At 46.7% G+C, this 18,095-nt stretch overlaps 1 protein-coding gene across 10 annotated transcripts in view; it reads right to left on the bottom strand.

Annotated features, from left to right (window-relative positions):
* Positions 1-18,095, bottom strand: part of TENM4 (teneurin transmembrane protein 4) — a 668,032-nt gene that overhangs the window by 383,857 nt on the left and 266,080 nt on the right. For all 10 annotated transcript variants that reach the window (XM_082218946.1, XM_082218945.1, XM_082218951.1 and 7 more), the window contains one exon: positions 3,781-4,069. In XM_082218946.1, the coding sequence (XP_082075072.1) occupies positions 3,781-4,003 (223 nt within the window). In that variant the 5' untranslated portion in view covers positions 4,004-4,069. The remainder of the gene's footprint in view (positions 1-3,780; positions 4,070-18,095) is intronic.

Below are 18,095 nucleotides of genomic sequence, written 5' to 3' on the forward strand. Positions count from 1 at the left end.
GACTTCAAAGAAGTGTGACAAGCCCAAGGTCACCTAGCAGCAGCATATGGAGGAGCGGGGAAGCGAACCCGGTTCACCAGATTACAAGTCCACTGCTCTTAACCACTACACCACACTGGCTCTCCTGAACACACTGAACATTCTGCATAATTGTTACATGCACGATTGAGAAGGTGGAGAATTTCTGAATTTTTAGCCTTTTTTATATATCTTACTTTCTTTTTCTGATTTCCTTTCCTGTTTCTTCCTTCTCGTTCTGCTTATGTTTTGTTCTGTAATTTGAAGTTCCCTATCTCGTATCAAGGAAGATACACAGGGGGAGGTTGCGGATGGAAGGAAGGTGAAGAGCTCTTTGTGAGGGGCAGGTAAAGAGGGTCTCCCAGGTGAGAGCTGGGATGGGTATGGAATAAGGGTTAATACTGTATTGGCCCAGATATAAGCTGCACCCGGATATAAGCTGCACCTTTAAAATTGAAGAGGAGAAAATAAGAAAAAATACCCTAATATAAGCCGCTCCCTTCCTCGATGCTCCTGGCTGCACACAGTGTGTGTGTGTGTGTGTGTGTGTGTGTGGAGCCATGCTTCATTGCTGGCGGCCTTTCCCCTCCCTCGCTCTCTCCCTTTCCAGGCTTGTGGGAGAGGACAGGGGACTACACACAGGGCAGGTACCACTTTGCCACACTCCTGGCGCTGCATACCATAAGGTTGCGAATATAAGCCACACTTTTAATCTTTCACAGTTGGAATTTGGGGGAAAAGCCAAGACAGTACAGTGGACGCTCGGGTTGCGAACGTGATCTGTGCGGGATGCACGTTCGCAACCTGCAGCGGTGCTTCTGTGCACGCGTGGGTTGCGATTCGGCACATCTGCGCATGCGCAAAGCTTGATTTACGCTTCTGCGCATGTGTGACCACCGAAACCCGGAAGTAATCCATTCCGGTACTTCCAGGTTTCGGTGGTCCGCAATCTGAAAAAATGCAACCTGAAGCGTCTGTAACCTGAGGTAAAGGTCAAGGGACCCCTGACCATTAGGTCCAGTTTTGACCAGCTCTGGGGTTGCGGCGCTCATCTTGCTTTACTGGCCGAGGGAGCTGGCGTACAGCTTCCGGGTCATGTGGCCAGCATGACTAAGCCGCTTCTGGCGAACCAGAGCAGCGCACGGAAACGCCGTTTACCTTCCCGCTGGAGTGGTACCTATTTATCTACCTGCACTTTGACATGCTTTCGAACTGCTAGGTTGGCAGGAACAGGGACCGAGCAACGGGAGTTCACCCCGTCGCAGGGATTCGAAACGCCGACCTTCTGATTGGCAAGTCCTAGGCTCTGTGGTTTAACCCACAGCGCCACCCTTGTCCCTCTAACCAGAGGTATGACTGTAGTTAATTTTGATAAAGGACTTTGTAATCTCATTTTCTTTCTTTTCTTCATCCCTTTTTCTCTTTTCCTGTTTTAGATTAGCGAGATTTATTTGTATCTTTTGTGGAAAACCTTCAGTTAAAGTTGACTATTAGTAAAAGAGAAAACCTTTTCTCTAGTCTCTTTCTATGCGCCATTGATATCAACTTCCCAATAGGTAGAGGTGAAGTTGCAGGGAGCGCCAGGCCCAAAGGACGCACTAATAATTGCACGGAGGGGGTTGTAGAGGAAAGGCTGGTGCAGATCTCCCCGCAACCACACAAAAAACCCCAGCCATTATTTGAAACAAGTAGTCTAGCATGAGAACAGGAGCTGAGGGTGAACTTCACACCTTTTTTAATTACCTAAGACAGATTAAGCTTCCTGACAGCATTGACAGGCTTGGGGATAGCCACTCTGCCAATTCTGCAGAGCTGGTTGAGAGAACAAGGAGTGAGCCTATGATAAATTAATCCGGATAACACCACTGGGCCTCCTTGCAAGAGAAGCAGCCATCCCATTTCACCACCTCGCAGCTGCGAGAGGATGGAGAAGGGCTAATGAAACAGAGAAAGCTGCACCGCCCTTGAAGTTTACCTGTGGGATCAGCTCAGCAAGGTTTCCCCCTCTTATCATTTGCAGCTAACTTGGTGTCAGGACTCTGGGCTCCAGGGAGACCACTATGGAGGAAAGGCCTCTGCTGCTTGGTGGTTTGCTGAATTGATTTCTGCTCCAGATATGGGACAGTTGTAAGTGGCAATTCCTGCTCCCGTTTCCCTTTTTAGTCAGTGTTCTCACATCCCTAACCTCCTCAGCCAAATAATTCCTTCTTCCCTAATAATAATAATAATAATAATAATAATAATAATAATAATAATAATTTATTTGTACCCCGCCCATCTGGCTGGGTCTCCCCAGCCACTCTGGGCAGCTTCCAACAAAGATTAAAAATACATTAAAATGTCACACATTAAAAACTTCCCTGAACAGGGCTGCCTTCAGATGTCTTCTAAATGTCAGGTAGTTGTTTATCTCTTTGACATCTGGTGGGAGGGCATTCCACAGGGCGGGTGCCACTACCGAGAAGGCCCTCTGCTTGGTTCCCTGTAGCTTTGCTTCTCGCAGTGAGGGAACCGCCAGAAGGCCCTCAGAGCTGGACCTCAGCGTCCGGGCAGAACGATGGGGGTGGAGACACTCCTTCAGGTATACTGGGACGAGACGCTCCTTCAGGTATATTCAGTCTCATTTTGCCTGACCCCTCCATTGCAGGATTCACAGCACAATGTCATTGCTTTTTGATTTTTCTAGATGTTATAAGTCAGTGGTTCCCAATGAGTTAAATTCTGTGGACTCCCGGTTTCCCCCCCAAAAGCAGACCCCTGACTTTTGAAAAGGTTGATATCTCTCTGGTAGTTTTGTTATGTGAATGGTGCCACCATAAAGGTAAAAGGTAAAGGGCAGTTAAGTCCAGTCAAAAGCGACTATGGGGTTGCAGCACTCATATCACTTTCAGGCCAAGAGAGCTGCCGTTTGCCCACAGAGCGCTTTCCGGGTCATGTGGCCAGCAGGACTAAACCACTTCTGGTGCAACGGGACACCGTGATGGAAACCAGAGTGCACAGAAATGTCGTTTACCTTCCTGCCGCAGCAGACTCTGGGGTTGTGGCACTCATCTCGCTTTATTGGCCGAGGAAGCCAGCGTACAGCTTCTGGGTCATGTGGCCAGCATAACTAAGCCGCTTCTGGCAAACCAGAGCAGCGCACGGAAACGCCATTTACCTTCCCGCCAGAGCGGTACCTATTTATCTACTTGCACTGGTGTGCTTTCGAACTGCTAGGTTGGCAGGAGCTGGGACAGAGCAACGGGAGCTCACCCTGTCACAGGGATTCGAACTGCCAACCATCTGATCGGCAAGCCCGAGAGGCTCAGTGGTTTAGCCCACAGCGCCACCCGCGTCCCTGCCACCATATACTCTGACATGTCCCAGTGCCGTGTGTGTGACCTGCCATGAGATCATGGTGACTAAAAAGTGAGCATTTTGGGACACTGCGATCTTGCACGAGAGCACGCCCCCCCCAATGGAATGTCCCAATTTGGGACAGTGCCATGTGCCTCCTGGGTGGGTCATGCAGACCTCTTGGGGTCCGTGGACCACCAATTGGAAACTACTGTTCCAAATGTTTTTGGATGGTGCTTCAAGGTTATAAATATGCTTTTTTTTCATTTTATGTTAAATTTTTGGTTTTCACGTTTTGGAGTTTTACAGCCCTGGGCTCCTTTGGGTGGAAAGGCAGTCCAGGAATGTTCAGGAATAGATGGAAAAAAATTTCAGCACCCTCCCCAACCGCCCAACTTCAAGGAGGCCAGGGTGCAAGAACCGTACCTGTTCGGCAGTACTCGTCCACTTCCTGGTGCACCATTTCTTTCACCCGGTTGCCATACGTCAGCCTGGAGTCCTGGTCGTAAGCCTTCAGAGTCTCGCTGGAGCTGTACGACTTCTGAGGTATCTTGCTGTCCTCGCTCTCTGCGGACGAGCTGGTGTAGCGACGCTCTGCATCCCGGCGCCTGGTCAGAGAACGATACGGCTTCCTTTCTTTCACATCCATGGCCCTCTCGTCTCTGTCTTCAACATCAAAGAAACGGCGTCCGTGAGGCAATCAGATCGGAATGTTCTGGAAGGGAAAACCAACCATCTTTTAATGTGTGTTCTGTATAAGGACACGGCAAGCTATTAAGCAGGCCAACTGGTCCATTTTTTATAGTATATGCTCCCGATAAACAAATCAAGTGTGCTCCTATTTGCTACCTTGTTATTTTGGAATTAATATTTCAAACCCGTTTTTTGGCAAGGACATGCCACTAGACCTCACGAAAGCGGCGTTTGGCTTGGTCATTTCCAAGTTTACGGTCAAAGAACCTGACTTTCGAGCACAGTAGCGAATTCCCCCTCCAACGGCTGCTTCCACAAGGCCTGCTCTATAGGAAGATTTCTCCATGGCACGAAAACCCATGTGTCATGCCAGCATCTACAAAGCCGATCTCTGCAATTGCCATTAGTGACTGTGTAATAAGTGAAGCAGCAACAAAGGAAAGCATAAAAACCTACCAGGAAATGGAGAGCATTCCTACCAAATGAGTTATATGAAAAATTTTCCCTCATAAAAAACGTGTTGGAAAACCTAAAGTTTCTGATCTGGAACACGTCGCTTCATGGATTATATAGAATCCAATAATCTGTTGCCTCGCCATCCTCTCATTGGGTTCCAAAGCAACATTCCACATGAACGTCAGGAAAAGACGTTAACAAACCCAAATCTGGGACTAGACATTGCAGGCATTAAAAAATATCTGTGTCTAGTAGTTGGTCCCCACAATCGCCCCTGTGGCAATCACACAGGGTCCCCGGACGTTTAACGGTCTATCAATCCCTGTGCCACCACTGTGCTCGCTTCCCCGCTGCCACCAACCAGTCACACTCTGGTAAAACACCGAGTCCAGACAGTTGTTAAAAGTGAACAAAAAACCCAACAAGTTTATTTTACAAACATTATCAAGTTTATAGTTTCTCAGATAATATCCCTGTCTGTATCTTAACTTTAGTTTCTTTACCAGCCTATACCTTCCTAATACCTTCTAACTGATTATCTCAACTGTTTGACTGACTCCTCTTAACAAATTCTCTCACTCTCTCACACCAGACTAGCCCAACCCACAGACTTATCTTCCCTCTCACTCCAGACTGTCTTCTCAACTACTCTAACTCCTCCAAAAAACCCTCTGTGCTTAAACCTTATACACAGTTAACTCCTCCCCTTGGGTTCCCATTGGTTAGTCATTTTACAATTAGTTAACCCTTTCCCTATGGACCCAGTATGATGTCACACACCTAGGAGGGCGAACGCCACAGCCCCATCCCAAATGTCTAAGGAAACTCGGTGTGTGGCATGATGTCATCAGCCCATGGCTTCGCTTGCCTTATCAGCCCTGCAAAAAGTCAGGTGGCAACCTTTACACCTGATTTGGTCAGATCTAGATTGGTTTGCTTCCAGTGGTGGCTGGTGCCGATTAGCTCTGGTAAGGGAAGGCAGGGAGCAGAAGCGTAGGGGTGCCAGGAAAGCCGTTGCCCCAAGAGCATGGGGCGCAAACCTGGTGTCCCCACAGAGATCCTCGTTATGCCAGCCCTGCCTGGCTCTAGCAGTGAGGGTTGGGGATTATGGAGGATGCCCTCCGCCCTCCGTGTCCTGTCCCTGCACAGCGTGTGAGCACCCGCTCTGCGGTGTCGGTGGCGAGAGCTAGGTGAGCACACTCAGTGCCCACCCCAGATGCTGGCAAACGGCGCTACGCCCCTGGCAGGGAGTGTGACAGTAGTTGGCACCAGAAACAACGGTCGGCAGAGCCACTTGATTCTAGTTTTGTCCCCATCCTCTTCCTCCCTGCTGAGTTCTACAAGGGCAACTCTGAGACACGGGAGGGGGGTTCTGCCACATGCCTGGGCTGGTTGTCAGGAATTTGGCAGGAGACGAAGGTTGTTGGGTGCAGTGCCCCCTTTGCCCTAACATAGCAGCCTCCAGTGTTTAGTTTCATTCCGGCGACATGGGGCTGCCTGTGCAAAGTGTTCAGAAATGTCAGCATATGTTCTCTGCAAACAGGCACAAAAGTCAGGTTCTGAACTTATGATTCGAGAAGTGTAGCTAGAATTCTGATGGGACCCTTTTTCAGACCACATCACACCTATTTAATAAATAATAATGATAATGATAATAATTTATTCATACCCCACCCATCTGGCTGGCTTTCCCCAGCCACTCTGGGTGGCTCCCAACAGAATATTAAAAACACAATAAAACATCAATTAGTTTCTGGGCTGAATTCAAAGTGCTGGGTTTTGAATCTGAATTTTAGTGGGGTGGGGTTGTTTATACAGATATATATATCATCTGTGCATTTTCTCCAAGGAGCTCAAGGTGGTGTACATGAATATAATTATAATAATTTATTATTTATACCCCACCCATCTGGCTGGGCTTTCCCAGCCACTCTGGGTGGCTCTCAACAGAATTATAAAAACACGATAAAACATCAAACATTAAAAACTTCCCTAAACAGGGCTGCCTTCAGATGTCTCCTAAAAGTCAGATAGTTGTTTATTTCCTTGACATCTGATGGGAGGGTGTTCCACAGGGCGGGTGCCACCACTGAGGAGGCCCTCTGCCTGGTTCCCTGCAACCTCACTTCTTGCAGGGAGGGAACTGCCAGAAGGCCCTCGGAGCTGGACCAATGATGGGGGTGGAGATGCTCCTTCAGGTATACTGAATATTTAGCATATTCCACTTCCAGTTTGTTTCTGTGTCCAGTTCTTACATCAAAAGCCCTAAACCTGTGTCCCTCTAGATGTTGTTGGGGCTCCCAAACAGCATGGCCAATGGTCAGGGATGATGGGAGCTGTAGTCCAGCAATATCTGGGGGGGCACAGGCTCCTCATCTCTGGCCTAAACAGCTGGGAACCTGGCTATGTAAAGAAGTCATCCACCTGTTGAATTTGCTCAACGAGACTCTTCTCTGTGTCCCACCACCCTCCAAAGTACATTGGATGGGTGCTTGGGAGAGGGTCCACTTTTGCCAATGGCACCTTCTTATGTTCTTATGCAAAAGGGGTGGAGGGGACGAGGTGGACATTGGGATGTCACGAGCCAGCACGCTGAGAAGACACTTTCGTCAGCAGCTGAATAGGCAATATCCCCAGTAAGCTGGGCACTCTTCACAGAAACCCAAGGAATGCACAGTTGGCTTAGCAGATTTATTATAACACTGAGCCCCCCGTGAGCAAAATAGCTCTGCAGATATCCCTGGACAGGACTTTGGAAAATTGCAACATTTTTAAACACAGAAGGACCGAGTTAATGCTGTAGGAATGCTTCATAAATTCAGGCACGGCTAGGGGAGGTGTTTTAGCCGTTGCAATGTAGGCAGTCAGAGAACTTAGATCCCTGCTTGCTCTTTAAGGATTTCAGTTGGCAGCAGTGGAGAAGATCTTATTCAAGAGTTCTGAGAGCTACAGGCAGTCCGGGTGGACAATAGTGAGCTAATCTCTTTTTTTTTTTTATAAAATTTTTATTGGTTTTACAAAAGTTTTTATAACAAACAAACATAAAAGAAAAACAGACAAACAAACAAATATAATTTCAAAATGTCCTTTCATAAACTTCTTTCCTCGGACTTCCCCATACCTCCCCTTTCTGCATCCTCATGTCCAAATTTTATAGCAACTTATAAATGTTTTTTCCCATCCTAATTCATCATAGTCCTTTCTTGATCTAATCTTATATTACTGCAACCCTTTCTCTCTGTAAAATCTCGACAGACTAAACTTCATCAAGTTTATAATAGTTCTTAAGATAAATCTTAAATTTCTTCCAGTCTTCTTCCGCAGTCTCCTTTCCCTGGTCACGAATTCTGCTCGTCATTTCCGCCAATGTCATATAGTCAATCACTTTCATCTGCCATTCTTCCAAGGTGGGTAAATCTTGTGTCTTCCAATACTTTGCGATCAGTATTCTTGCTGCTGTTGTTGCATACATGAAAAAAGGTTCTATCCTTTTTTGGCACCAGTTGGCCGACAATGCCCAAGAGAAAGGCCTCTGGTTTCTTAAGGAAGGTATATTTGAATACCTTTTTCATTTCATTATATATCATCTCCCAGAAAACCTTAATCTTCGGGCATGTCCACCAAAGGTGATAAAAAGTACCTTCAGTTTCCTTACATTTCCAACATTTGTTATCAGGCAAATGGTAAATTTTTGCTAGCTTAACTGGGGTCATGTACCACCTATAGACCATTTTCATCACATTTTCCTTTAAAGCAATAGTGAGCTAATCTCAGTAGAAAGCAGTTTCATTTGCAAGAGGACAATGTAACAATAGCCTGCAGGATCCAGACAATGGCCAATCTACGCCAGCATCCTGTTCTCTGCTCAATCCACCAGAGCCTGTCTTCACATGCAGGGTTTGACACCCATCGGCTATCCTCAGCTGGTTTAGCCAGCCTGGGATGTGGCTGCTGTTGCTTGCTGACAGCTTCTAGGAGCCACTACATATCGGGTGTATATATAGGATATATAGGATAGGATAGTGAAAGCTATGGTTTTCCCAGTAGTGATGTATGGAAGCGAGAGCTTGACCATAAAGAAGGCTGATTGCCGAAAAATTGATGCTTTTGAATTCTGGTGCTGGAGGAGACTCGTGAGAGTCCCATGGACTGCAAGAAGATCAAACCGATCCACTCTGAAGGAAATCAGCCCTGAGTGCTCACTGGAAGGACAGATCCTGAAGCTGAGGCTCCAAGACTTTGGCCACCTCATGAGAAGAGAAGACTCCCTGGAGAAGACCCTGATGTTGGGAAAGATGGAGGGCGCAAGGAGAAGGGGACAACAGAGGACAAGATGGTGGGACAGTGTTCTCGAAGCTACCAGCATGAGTTTGACCAAAGTGCGGGAGGCAGTGGAAGACAGGAGTGCCTGGCATGCTCTGGTCCATGGGGTCACAAAGAGTTGGACACGACTAAACGACTAAACAACAACAACAATATATAGGATGTGACATAAGCACACGCTAGTACATTGTGAACTCTCCCCAGCCATTGGCTGAGTTAAACTATCAGCACAGAGAGCATAGGGGACAACAGATGCTGGGAACTCTTTCTGTGACCCATAGGGGGTCAATTGTTGATGCACAACCTCTGTGTATGGCCTTTCTTGGGCCAAAGACTGGGAAAAGAACCAGAAAGATCCAGGGAAGCCAAATTATTGATGCCTGTGGGTATTCCCGCCTTTGACAGAATGTGAAGTTCTTAAGCATGTTATTTGCAGTCCTGGATTACACACATTGCAAACATTTGCGCAAAAGAGCCCAAAGTGCTCACAGACTAAGGCTATGCCTTAGGCTACTTCTAGACAAATTGGCTATTTACTGAAGACCTAATCCTGGACTGCAAAGACCAATTTCCTTGATAACGTGTTGTTGTTTTTAAGCAAATCTTTCCTTCGACACCCGGTATAGAACAATGCATGAAAAAGAACGCTGTATAAGAAAATCTCTGATCTCTCGGCACAGAAAGAGACAAATACTGATTTTTTTAAAAACTCAGCAGGGCTAAACTTCAAACCGAAGTTTATTACTGTGCAAGTTATACATATGAAGAGAAGCATGGGCCACAGATTGATTTTGGATTTTCTATGGGCCTTATTTTTAGACCTTCTCCTGGAGAGGGATAATCAGAGTGCACAGTAAGACAAGAGCAATTGATTAATGAGCATAACCCCTGCTGTGTCCAAAGCTTAACTTTCAATTAGGCTGCTGGCGGCCACACTTTTGCCTTACATATATAATAGCTGCAGGGGCAGAGATGGGGAAAAATATACAGAGAAAAACAGGGTGAATTAGAGAGCCTGAGAATTTTCCTTTCTACCCTGCACCTGCCACATGCAGCCCTGTTTCTGTTCCACTGCAATTCCGCCAAAACCAATGTTACTCACTTTCGCTGCCCCCGGTGGTGAAATGTTGTAACACATGTAATTTATTGAATTAATTATGTGCATTGCAATGCCACTATGTTATTTCACCCCATTCACTTCAATGCAAACATCAAGCAAATGGAGGGGAAGCATAACAAATTACATTATCGCTTGTGGGCTGAAAGCAGCAACCTTGTTTGAAATTGTTTTTAATATTGTTCTAAATGTCGTAACCTGCCCTGGGGCCTTAGGGTGAAGGGCAGGTAATAAACAAACATACATTTATGTCCTTCGTTGGGGGAATATTGCAGAACAGCTGACAGAACGGGATGATGGATGGATGGTCCTGTATAAATCCAGTATTGAAGCGATGATTCTTCAACATCAACTTCGTTGGACTCGTCATGTTGTTCAGATGCCTGATTATCGTCTTCCAAAGCAACTACTCTATTCCCAACTTGAAAATGGAAAGCGTAATGCCGGTGGTCAACAAAAGAGGTTTAAAGACTCTCTCAAGGCACATCTTAAAAAATGTAGTATAAACACCGACAACTGGGAAGCACTTGCCTGCGAGCGTTCCAGTTGGAGAGCAGCCTTTACCAAAGGTGTCATGGGCTTTGAAGACACTCGAACTCAGGACGCAAGGGAAAAACATGCTAAGAGGAAGGTATGCTTGGCAAACCCTCACCATGATCAATACCCGCCCAGAAACCAATGTCCCCACTGTGGAAGGATGTGTGGATCCAGAATTGGCCTCCATGGTCACTTATGAACTCACTGTTAAAACCGTGTTTATGGAAGACAATCTTACTAGGCTACGAGGGATCACCAAAGACAAAGATAAACCCAGCACAAATGCACTGTTAATGCACCAGTGACATGCTGCAGAATACACCCATGATAAAACAGCAGCTTGAAGATGTCTACAGTCTAGCAACATCTGGAGGGCTTCGTTTTGGCTACCTCTGAGCTAAAAAGCCCATCCTCCTCCTTTTAAACAGTGCTGAGACAGCTACTAAAACATTCCAGGCCTGCTTTTTAAGTTCAGCTCATGGTCTCGCATTCCCTCTGTTTTCTGCCAGAGCTAGAAAGAAGTCATTCAAGGGAGACATCTTTTAAATCGCGAAAGGTTATAGCTCAAGCTTTGGCATATGAAAGATAACCCCTCCAAAAGCTTACCCACCTCTATTGCCAACTTCCGGATAAAGATAAGTTATATCCCAACCGCCGCGATCTCGACACCAAATGCGCCTTGTGAACATCTCTTGACTTTCCGGAAAGATGGAAAGCAGTGGAATTAAGGGAACAAGGAGGTGTGGATTTGAAGTATCAAGTTTGTAAAAGCAACGCAAACCCATCTTGGTTTTTGATCGCACGACTCTGCCTCAGGGGCGGGGAAAGAAGGTTTTATTGCTTAGCAGGCGAAGCTACAGAATGAGGCTGCCTCTGTTTCCTTACCTTAAATTATTGTGATTTTTTGAACAATACATTTCACCAGGAATGTCCCACAGAGCTGCAAAGTCTTGCCTTAGGGCAGGTTACCTCACTTCCTAATCCCTAAGCAACACCTGCTGCTCGTTTCGACTCATTTGCAGTTTTTTTTTTTAAAAAAAAAAGCTTCGGGATCCGTTTGAAAAGTCCAGGAAGGGCTTTGTATCAGAGGTTGAAGAAGTCAGAGGCTGATGGTTTCGTTCTCCATTTTAAGGCTCTCCTGCAACCTGCTGTGCCTATATCTGAAATCTTATTCTGAATCTGGGGCTCCTTAACACCTTACAGATAATTGATTTCTTTCTGTCCTTTTTGGTGTACACAAAAAAATGTATACAGGCATGAAGAATAGGATCTGGCTGGTGGGCCAGACCCTTATCTCCCCCCTCCTGCCTGTGGGCCAAATTTGAAAGCTGGGCAGGGCTGCCCACCTGTCAATCATTGCATGTCACAATGAAATTGGGTGGTGTGGCACCTTGAAGCCCCAACAACCAGCTGGCTGGTAGGACTTCAAGGCACAGTACAGGGCATTTTTTTGCTAAGGTTTTGCAAGGTGCTTTGAAGTGCTGATAGATCAGCTGATTGCTGGGACTTCAAAGCACCTACTTGCAAGCCTGTGCTTTGAAGTCCCAGCCATCAGTTGGTCCATGGAACTTTGAAGTGATGTGCAAGGCTCTTTGGATGGGACTTCCAAAAGAGACCTATGTTGTCCTTTGAAGCCTTAACAATTAGCTGATCACCAGCACTTCAGAAGCCTGGTACTTGGGGTTTCTGAACCCTGATGATCAGCTGATCGGCGGTAGTTCCTACGCAAGATGTGCTGCCACTGAACTATTGGACATCAGAAGCATTGCATGGGGCCTTTTAGTGTATTTCAGCCACCTAATGCTCGAAAGTCTCTCAGACACAGCCCAGGGCATTCCAGTCCTGTCATGGGTCAATGCCAACTGGGCATCCCCAAGTGGTGGCGCCATCAACAAGGCCTCACCTGATGATTGTGGGGCCCAAGATGGTTGAAATTGGGTTGACATTTGTGGTAAAGGGGCTTTACAGAAGAGGATATTCAAAAATTGTAGCCTCCTGACAGAGCAGCATGGCCAATTCCACTACCTTATTCAATTAAATTGTAGACCAGGCCTAAGCCATTTGCAGATTTTTAAAGTGTGTAGCCAATACCAAATAGTATGGGAAACAGCCCTACTAGAAAAATTAACCAATAAACTGAAACTGACACAGGGACAAACAGAAGAAGACGCCTTTACCCTGGTATGGCTCCCCTTTATCACATACACAGCCCAACAAGACAATGGCAATAATTCACCAACAGCATACAAATCAATATGGCTAACCTGATCCAGAACACCCACCCACCCCACTCACACACGAAAACAAAGATCACCACAGCCAATCACAAATGAACAACCACACCCTAGGCCAACCCCAACCTCTCTCCCCACCAAAGAAACACAAGCGAACAACAGAGAACCTGCACGAGCAACGCTGACACCAAACCCTACATACATTAAGCAAAATAGAAACATCGCCACCTGACCCCTCCCATCTTCCCCCCTCCGCCCCCCCCCAATGTCTCAACAAATGAAACAGATTTGTAAAAATTTTACATGGAAAAAATATGAGAAACATTACACATACTTCTGTTAAACAAGAAAATCTTTAATAATAATTTTTAAAAAGTGTGTAAAGTTTGTAAAGTTCCCCTTGCCTGGTCGCCTGTAGATTACTTTCCCCCTCGCTGCAGGTGACCAGGTGCGTTCAGACATTTGCATCATCCCTATCATATGGTACAATGAAATGCAACATTTGTCTAGAAATACACTGTAGATGAGGAAACACGAGTGAGTCTAGGGCAAGGAAATGTTGTGGATTGCACCTCTAAGCACTGCTTTTGGGCTATTACACAAAGCTCTGGAAATCAGCCAAACATGAGCATTATTGAACAGTATTTAAGAAATAAACCATTCTTGGGATTAAAAGGCTTGCAAGCTGTCTACCCTGGTTCTTGCAGAAGAAAAAAATTAGAATCTCATGGCATTGTCAAATCAAAACATTTCACAGCTCCCCTCTGGAGATTGCTTCCTCCCTCCTTTCCTTCCTTCCTTCCTTCCTTTTTACAATCATGTTAACATTTTAAAAAGCATCTCTTGATCTCTTGCATGCCTGCAGAGAGCTGCAATGTCATTACAAACTGGCACAGATCTCCCTCCCTCCTACTCCCCCCCCCAATTTTTTGTGTGTGTCTTTAAGGACTCACAAAACCCCCTTTGCTTTGTGATGGTGGGCAGAAAGTGGAGGAAGAAAACTTGGGTGATAGCTCAGTGGCAGAACATCCACTTTGGAGGCCAAAGTTCCCGGGTATAACCCTCTTTTAAGTTGCCAAATAAGCCTAAGTTGATCCATGTCGTATCTTGTGGGTTGCATCCAAATAATCAGCTGACAATCTGGATCTGGGCTGTTGTTGACATCTGTCTGTCTCGAGACAATGGAGTGTGCCCCCGGGGTGAAGTCAAACCACTGCATTAGCAGCACCAAAGTAACTTCCCTGGGGCGCATGACAGCGCTGTGTGTATGGAGGTCTTGGGCTGCCTAGATGACAAGACCCCGCTCTCAGCCTTGCTGATGTGGTCCAAAGGAAAGGGGAGCAAAACATTTGCACCAGGCTTGGCTGCAGGAGTTGCCGGAAGGAGACGTACAAGGTGAAATCCAACCGTCTTAGGGACTCCACTCCAGATCTATGCATTCTGTGAACCGCCCTGAGACCCCCGGGTATAAATTCAATAAATAATAATAGAGCCTTTTCTTCTCCCAAAGATTCCCCGCAAGGCAATGGAGGTTTAGGACCAGAGTTTTCCCTTTTCCTAGACTGGTTACTTTCCCAGGTGGACAATCTGCATATGCCCCTCACTTCCCTCTACAGCACATACAGTGGTACGTCGGGTTAAGAACTTAATTTGTTCCGGAGGTCTGTTCTTAACCTGAAACTGTTCTTAACCTGAAGCACCACTTTAGCTAATGGGGCCTCCTGCTGCCGCCGCACCACCAATGCGCAATTTCTGTTCTCACCCTGAAGCAAAATTCTTAACCCAAGGTACTATTTCTGGGTTAGTGGAGTCTGTAACCTGAAGCGTCTGCAACCCGAGGTACCACTGTTTAGAGAACACCATCTTGACCATTGGATCCCCTATTGGTCTCGCCCGCTCAATCCACCGGAGCCTATCTAATTACATTACGCAGAGTTGGCCAAAGAGTTGGCCAGCTATCCATTAGTGCTGCACACAGTGGCTACTTGGGAAGCTCTGGCCTGTAGGGCCCCCTGCCCTACACCTCATGTCATATATGGCACCAGGTGTGGGGCACATAAAGGGACAGAGGAAAGGGGTCTGCAGGCTGCACAGCCCCTTGCAAAGAACTCCACAAGGCTGGGCAATCAGCTTGTGGAGGGCTTTTTAATGGGCTCTGATACACCTGTCCATCCGCTGGTTGCCGGGTCTTAAGTGACCCCTTACAAAGTACCCCACAAGGTCTTCTAAAGTCGTTTGCAAGCAGTGCATTTGATTTCAAAGTGGGTGAGCAGAAATGGCCATGTGACATCATGATGCAGTGAGGTGATTGATATGTGGGCAACCCCGCCCACCTATTAAACCTGGCCCACAGGGGTGTGTGATTTTATTTATAACCCACCCTCCCTGGCCAGAGCCGGGCTCAGAGCAGCTAACACCAATAAAATCACAGTAAAAACATAATAGGGGGAAAAGACGGGGGGGGGGGAACAAATTTAAAATACAAAATGCAGCCTCATTTTAAAATAGCCAATAAATCAAGACCATAATGGGAGGGAAACATAAGGGGCAGACCGAGTCCAAACCAAAGGCCAGGCAGAGCAGCTCTGTCTTGCAGGCCCTGCGGAAAGACGTCAGGTCCCACAGGGCTGTAGTCTCTTGTGACAGAGCGTTCCACCATGTTGGGGCCAGGACTGAAAAGGCCCTGGCCCTAGTTGAAACCAATCTAACCTCCTTGAGGCTCGGGACCTCCAAAGTGTTGTCATTTGTGGACCTTAAGGTCCTCTGCAGGACATACCAAGAGAGGCGGTCCAGGATACGGATAAGGATCCAGCCTGCCATTCAGATCCAGTTCCCCACCCCTGCAATAGCCCATCCCAGTATATCATGTCGATGCTCCTTTCTCCACACTAGAGCATGAGAGAGAGAGAGAGGGAGAGAGAGAAAGAGAGGTCCCCCACTAAAAAATGGTGGTAAATATGTGGAGAAAATTCTGTGTGGCCTTCTGCCCTGCGAGGGCAGCTGGACAAGGCTCTAACATTTCCGACTGCAGTCGCTGTCACGCAGAGGCGGAGGAACCGACTGCAGTCGCTGTCACGCAGAGGCTTGGAAGGGTTGGACTCGATAGCCCTTGTGGTCTCTTCCAACTCTGTGATTCTATGAACCTGATTGGGCGCCTGGGGCAGCACACCCAGGGGTGGGGTGAGCCACCCATAGGGGTTCAGGCGAGGGCAGGGCACACCGTGGGGCCTTCGGAGTTTGCCTGCCTCCTCCCACTCAGCTGCCCCACAACTGAGGGGAGGCAGCAGGCGGACTGTTTGGGCAGAGCGGAGCCTGAGCGCACCCAAGCCACCGCGTGTCTCCCAGCATAGACGTGTGGCTCGGGCGCACTGCAGGCCCTGTGGTGAATGCCGCCCGCCATTTTGTCAACGCCCCTCAGTGGTGACACCCGGGGCGGCCCACACCCACCGCAACCCCTTCCTTCGCCCCTGCTGTCACATTTCCAAGGCCCCTTTCCTCCTTGAGGTGAAATTGTGATTTGCTCTCAGCGAAACTTTCTCTGCTGGATGTTCTCAGAACTGTGCCTTAAATAATAATGATAATAAAAATTTATTTATATCCCGCTCTCCCCAGCCAAAGCCAGGCTCAGAGCGGCTAACAACAATAAAATGATACACATTCTAAAATCATTTCATTATAAAATTAATTCAAATCAGATTAATGGCAACCATTGGGCTAGAGTTCAGTGAGGATTACCGAAGGAGGGGGTCAGACTGTGCCTTGGCCAAAGGCCTGGTGGAACAGCTCTGTCTTGCAGGCCCTGCGGAAAGATGTCAAGTCCCCCAGGGCCCTAGTCTCTGGTGACAGAGCGTTCCAGCAGATCGGAGCTACAACCGAAAAAGCCCTGGCTCTGGTTGAGGACAGCCTAACCTCTCTGTGGCCTGGGACCTCCCAGATGTTTTTGTTTGAAGACCGTGTGTGTGCATTTTAGCATGTGTCCAATCGTTGCTCCTCGGGGGGGGGGGGAGGTTGTTAACTCACTCAATCTCTATACCATTTCTAGAAAGCACATAACCAGTAGGGCCTCCCATCTGTTTGAGGTCCTAGAGCCGTTCCCAAGGGGCCAAGCATTCTCTCTAGCTGCAGACACCGTTCAAGCAGCCGATATTTTAATAGCAGCTCACCATTCTGTCTCCGGGTTCCTCCCCGCCCTCTCCATCCCACCCTGCCTTTATAAATACTGAAAAGATGAAATCAACTTAAGTGTGGAGATGCATCTCTCCTGTGGCTTTTGCAATTATCGTCTTCCTCCAAGCTATATAAATCGCACACATTTAATATATTGTTATCTCCAGTCTGTTTACACTAATTTTCATTTATACAATACATCTAGTATAACAGAGGCAGAGCCAATTTCTTTCTCTCTCTCTCTCTCTTTGGCTTTCTTTTCTTTCCCCCTTTTTGGGGGTTTTGTATGAAAGCCTTCAGGGAAGCTTGTAGCTTTTGATCGTTCTCTACTTTGATGTAAGCAAATGTTTTAAGTTCTGCTCCAGCGGAATGTTTCCAGCGCATATTCATTAATGATGCAAGTTCTCTTGCCTTTTGCTGGCTAGACTATTTATAGTTCATTCTCTGTGTGTTTTATCTTCCTTGTAGTCATGAAGGCAAAAAAAAGCAAGCAAGGAAAGACAAACCACCACAGCTCTTCCTTTGTCCGATCTTCTCCAATCAAGTGGTGGGTTGTTGTTGTTTTTTTTGGGGGGGATGTGTGAAACTATCAATTTCTGTTTCATTCTTCCAGTCTCGAATTTGGTTCTCCACATTTTCACGTCAGTTAGTGATTTGTTTCCTTCAAAAATTCCCCATGAAAATTCACCAGCATTTGGGTGTGAATTTCTAAAATAGAGATCTCTTAATGCATTTTTACTTAATTTTTGCAAGGAAACTCCCTAATCATAATGTTATTTTCACCAATATATGCATTTTATGCACACAACACTCTTGTAAATACACTTTCCCACACATTACGTGGCTAGACAATTGAAACGCAAAATTCAGAGCAGCGCAGATTTCGAAGGGCAGCTGTGTTTCAATTCACATGCTGTTTTACAAAGTTCCAAACAGATAAGATTTGTCTTTAAATGTGGAGTGAACTGAATCCTGGCCCCTCATCCCTTCTAGCTTAAATCAACTAGGAATTGCAGACTAGAAACACTGTGTACTCTATCAGTGCCGAAAGGACTTCAGACCAACTACAATGAACTCTTGCTGATTAACTAAAATGAGCCACTGGATTAACAGTTCAGCCTTGCCAGAGATGGTTCATTTTCTTCTGCAAATATTCTTCTCTGGCCACCTCTTGCATATCAGTAAAGGTAAAAGGACCCCTGGATGGTTAAGCC

This window comes from Podarcis vaucheri, assembly GCF_965113315.1.
Source record: "Podarcis vaucheri genome assembly, chromosome: 4".
NCBI classification, from domain to species: domain Eukaryota; kingdom Metazoa; phylum Chordata; class Lepidosauria; order Squamata; family Lacertidae; genus Podarcis; species Podarcis vaucheri.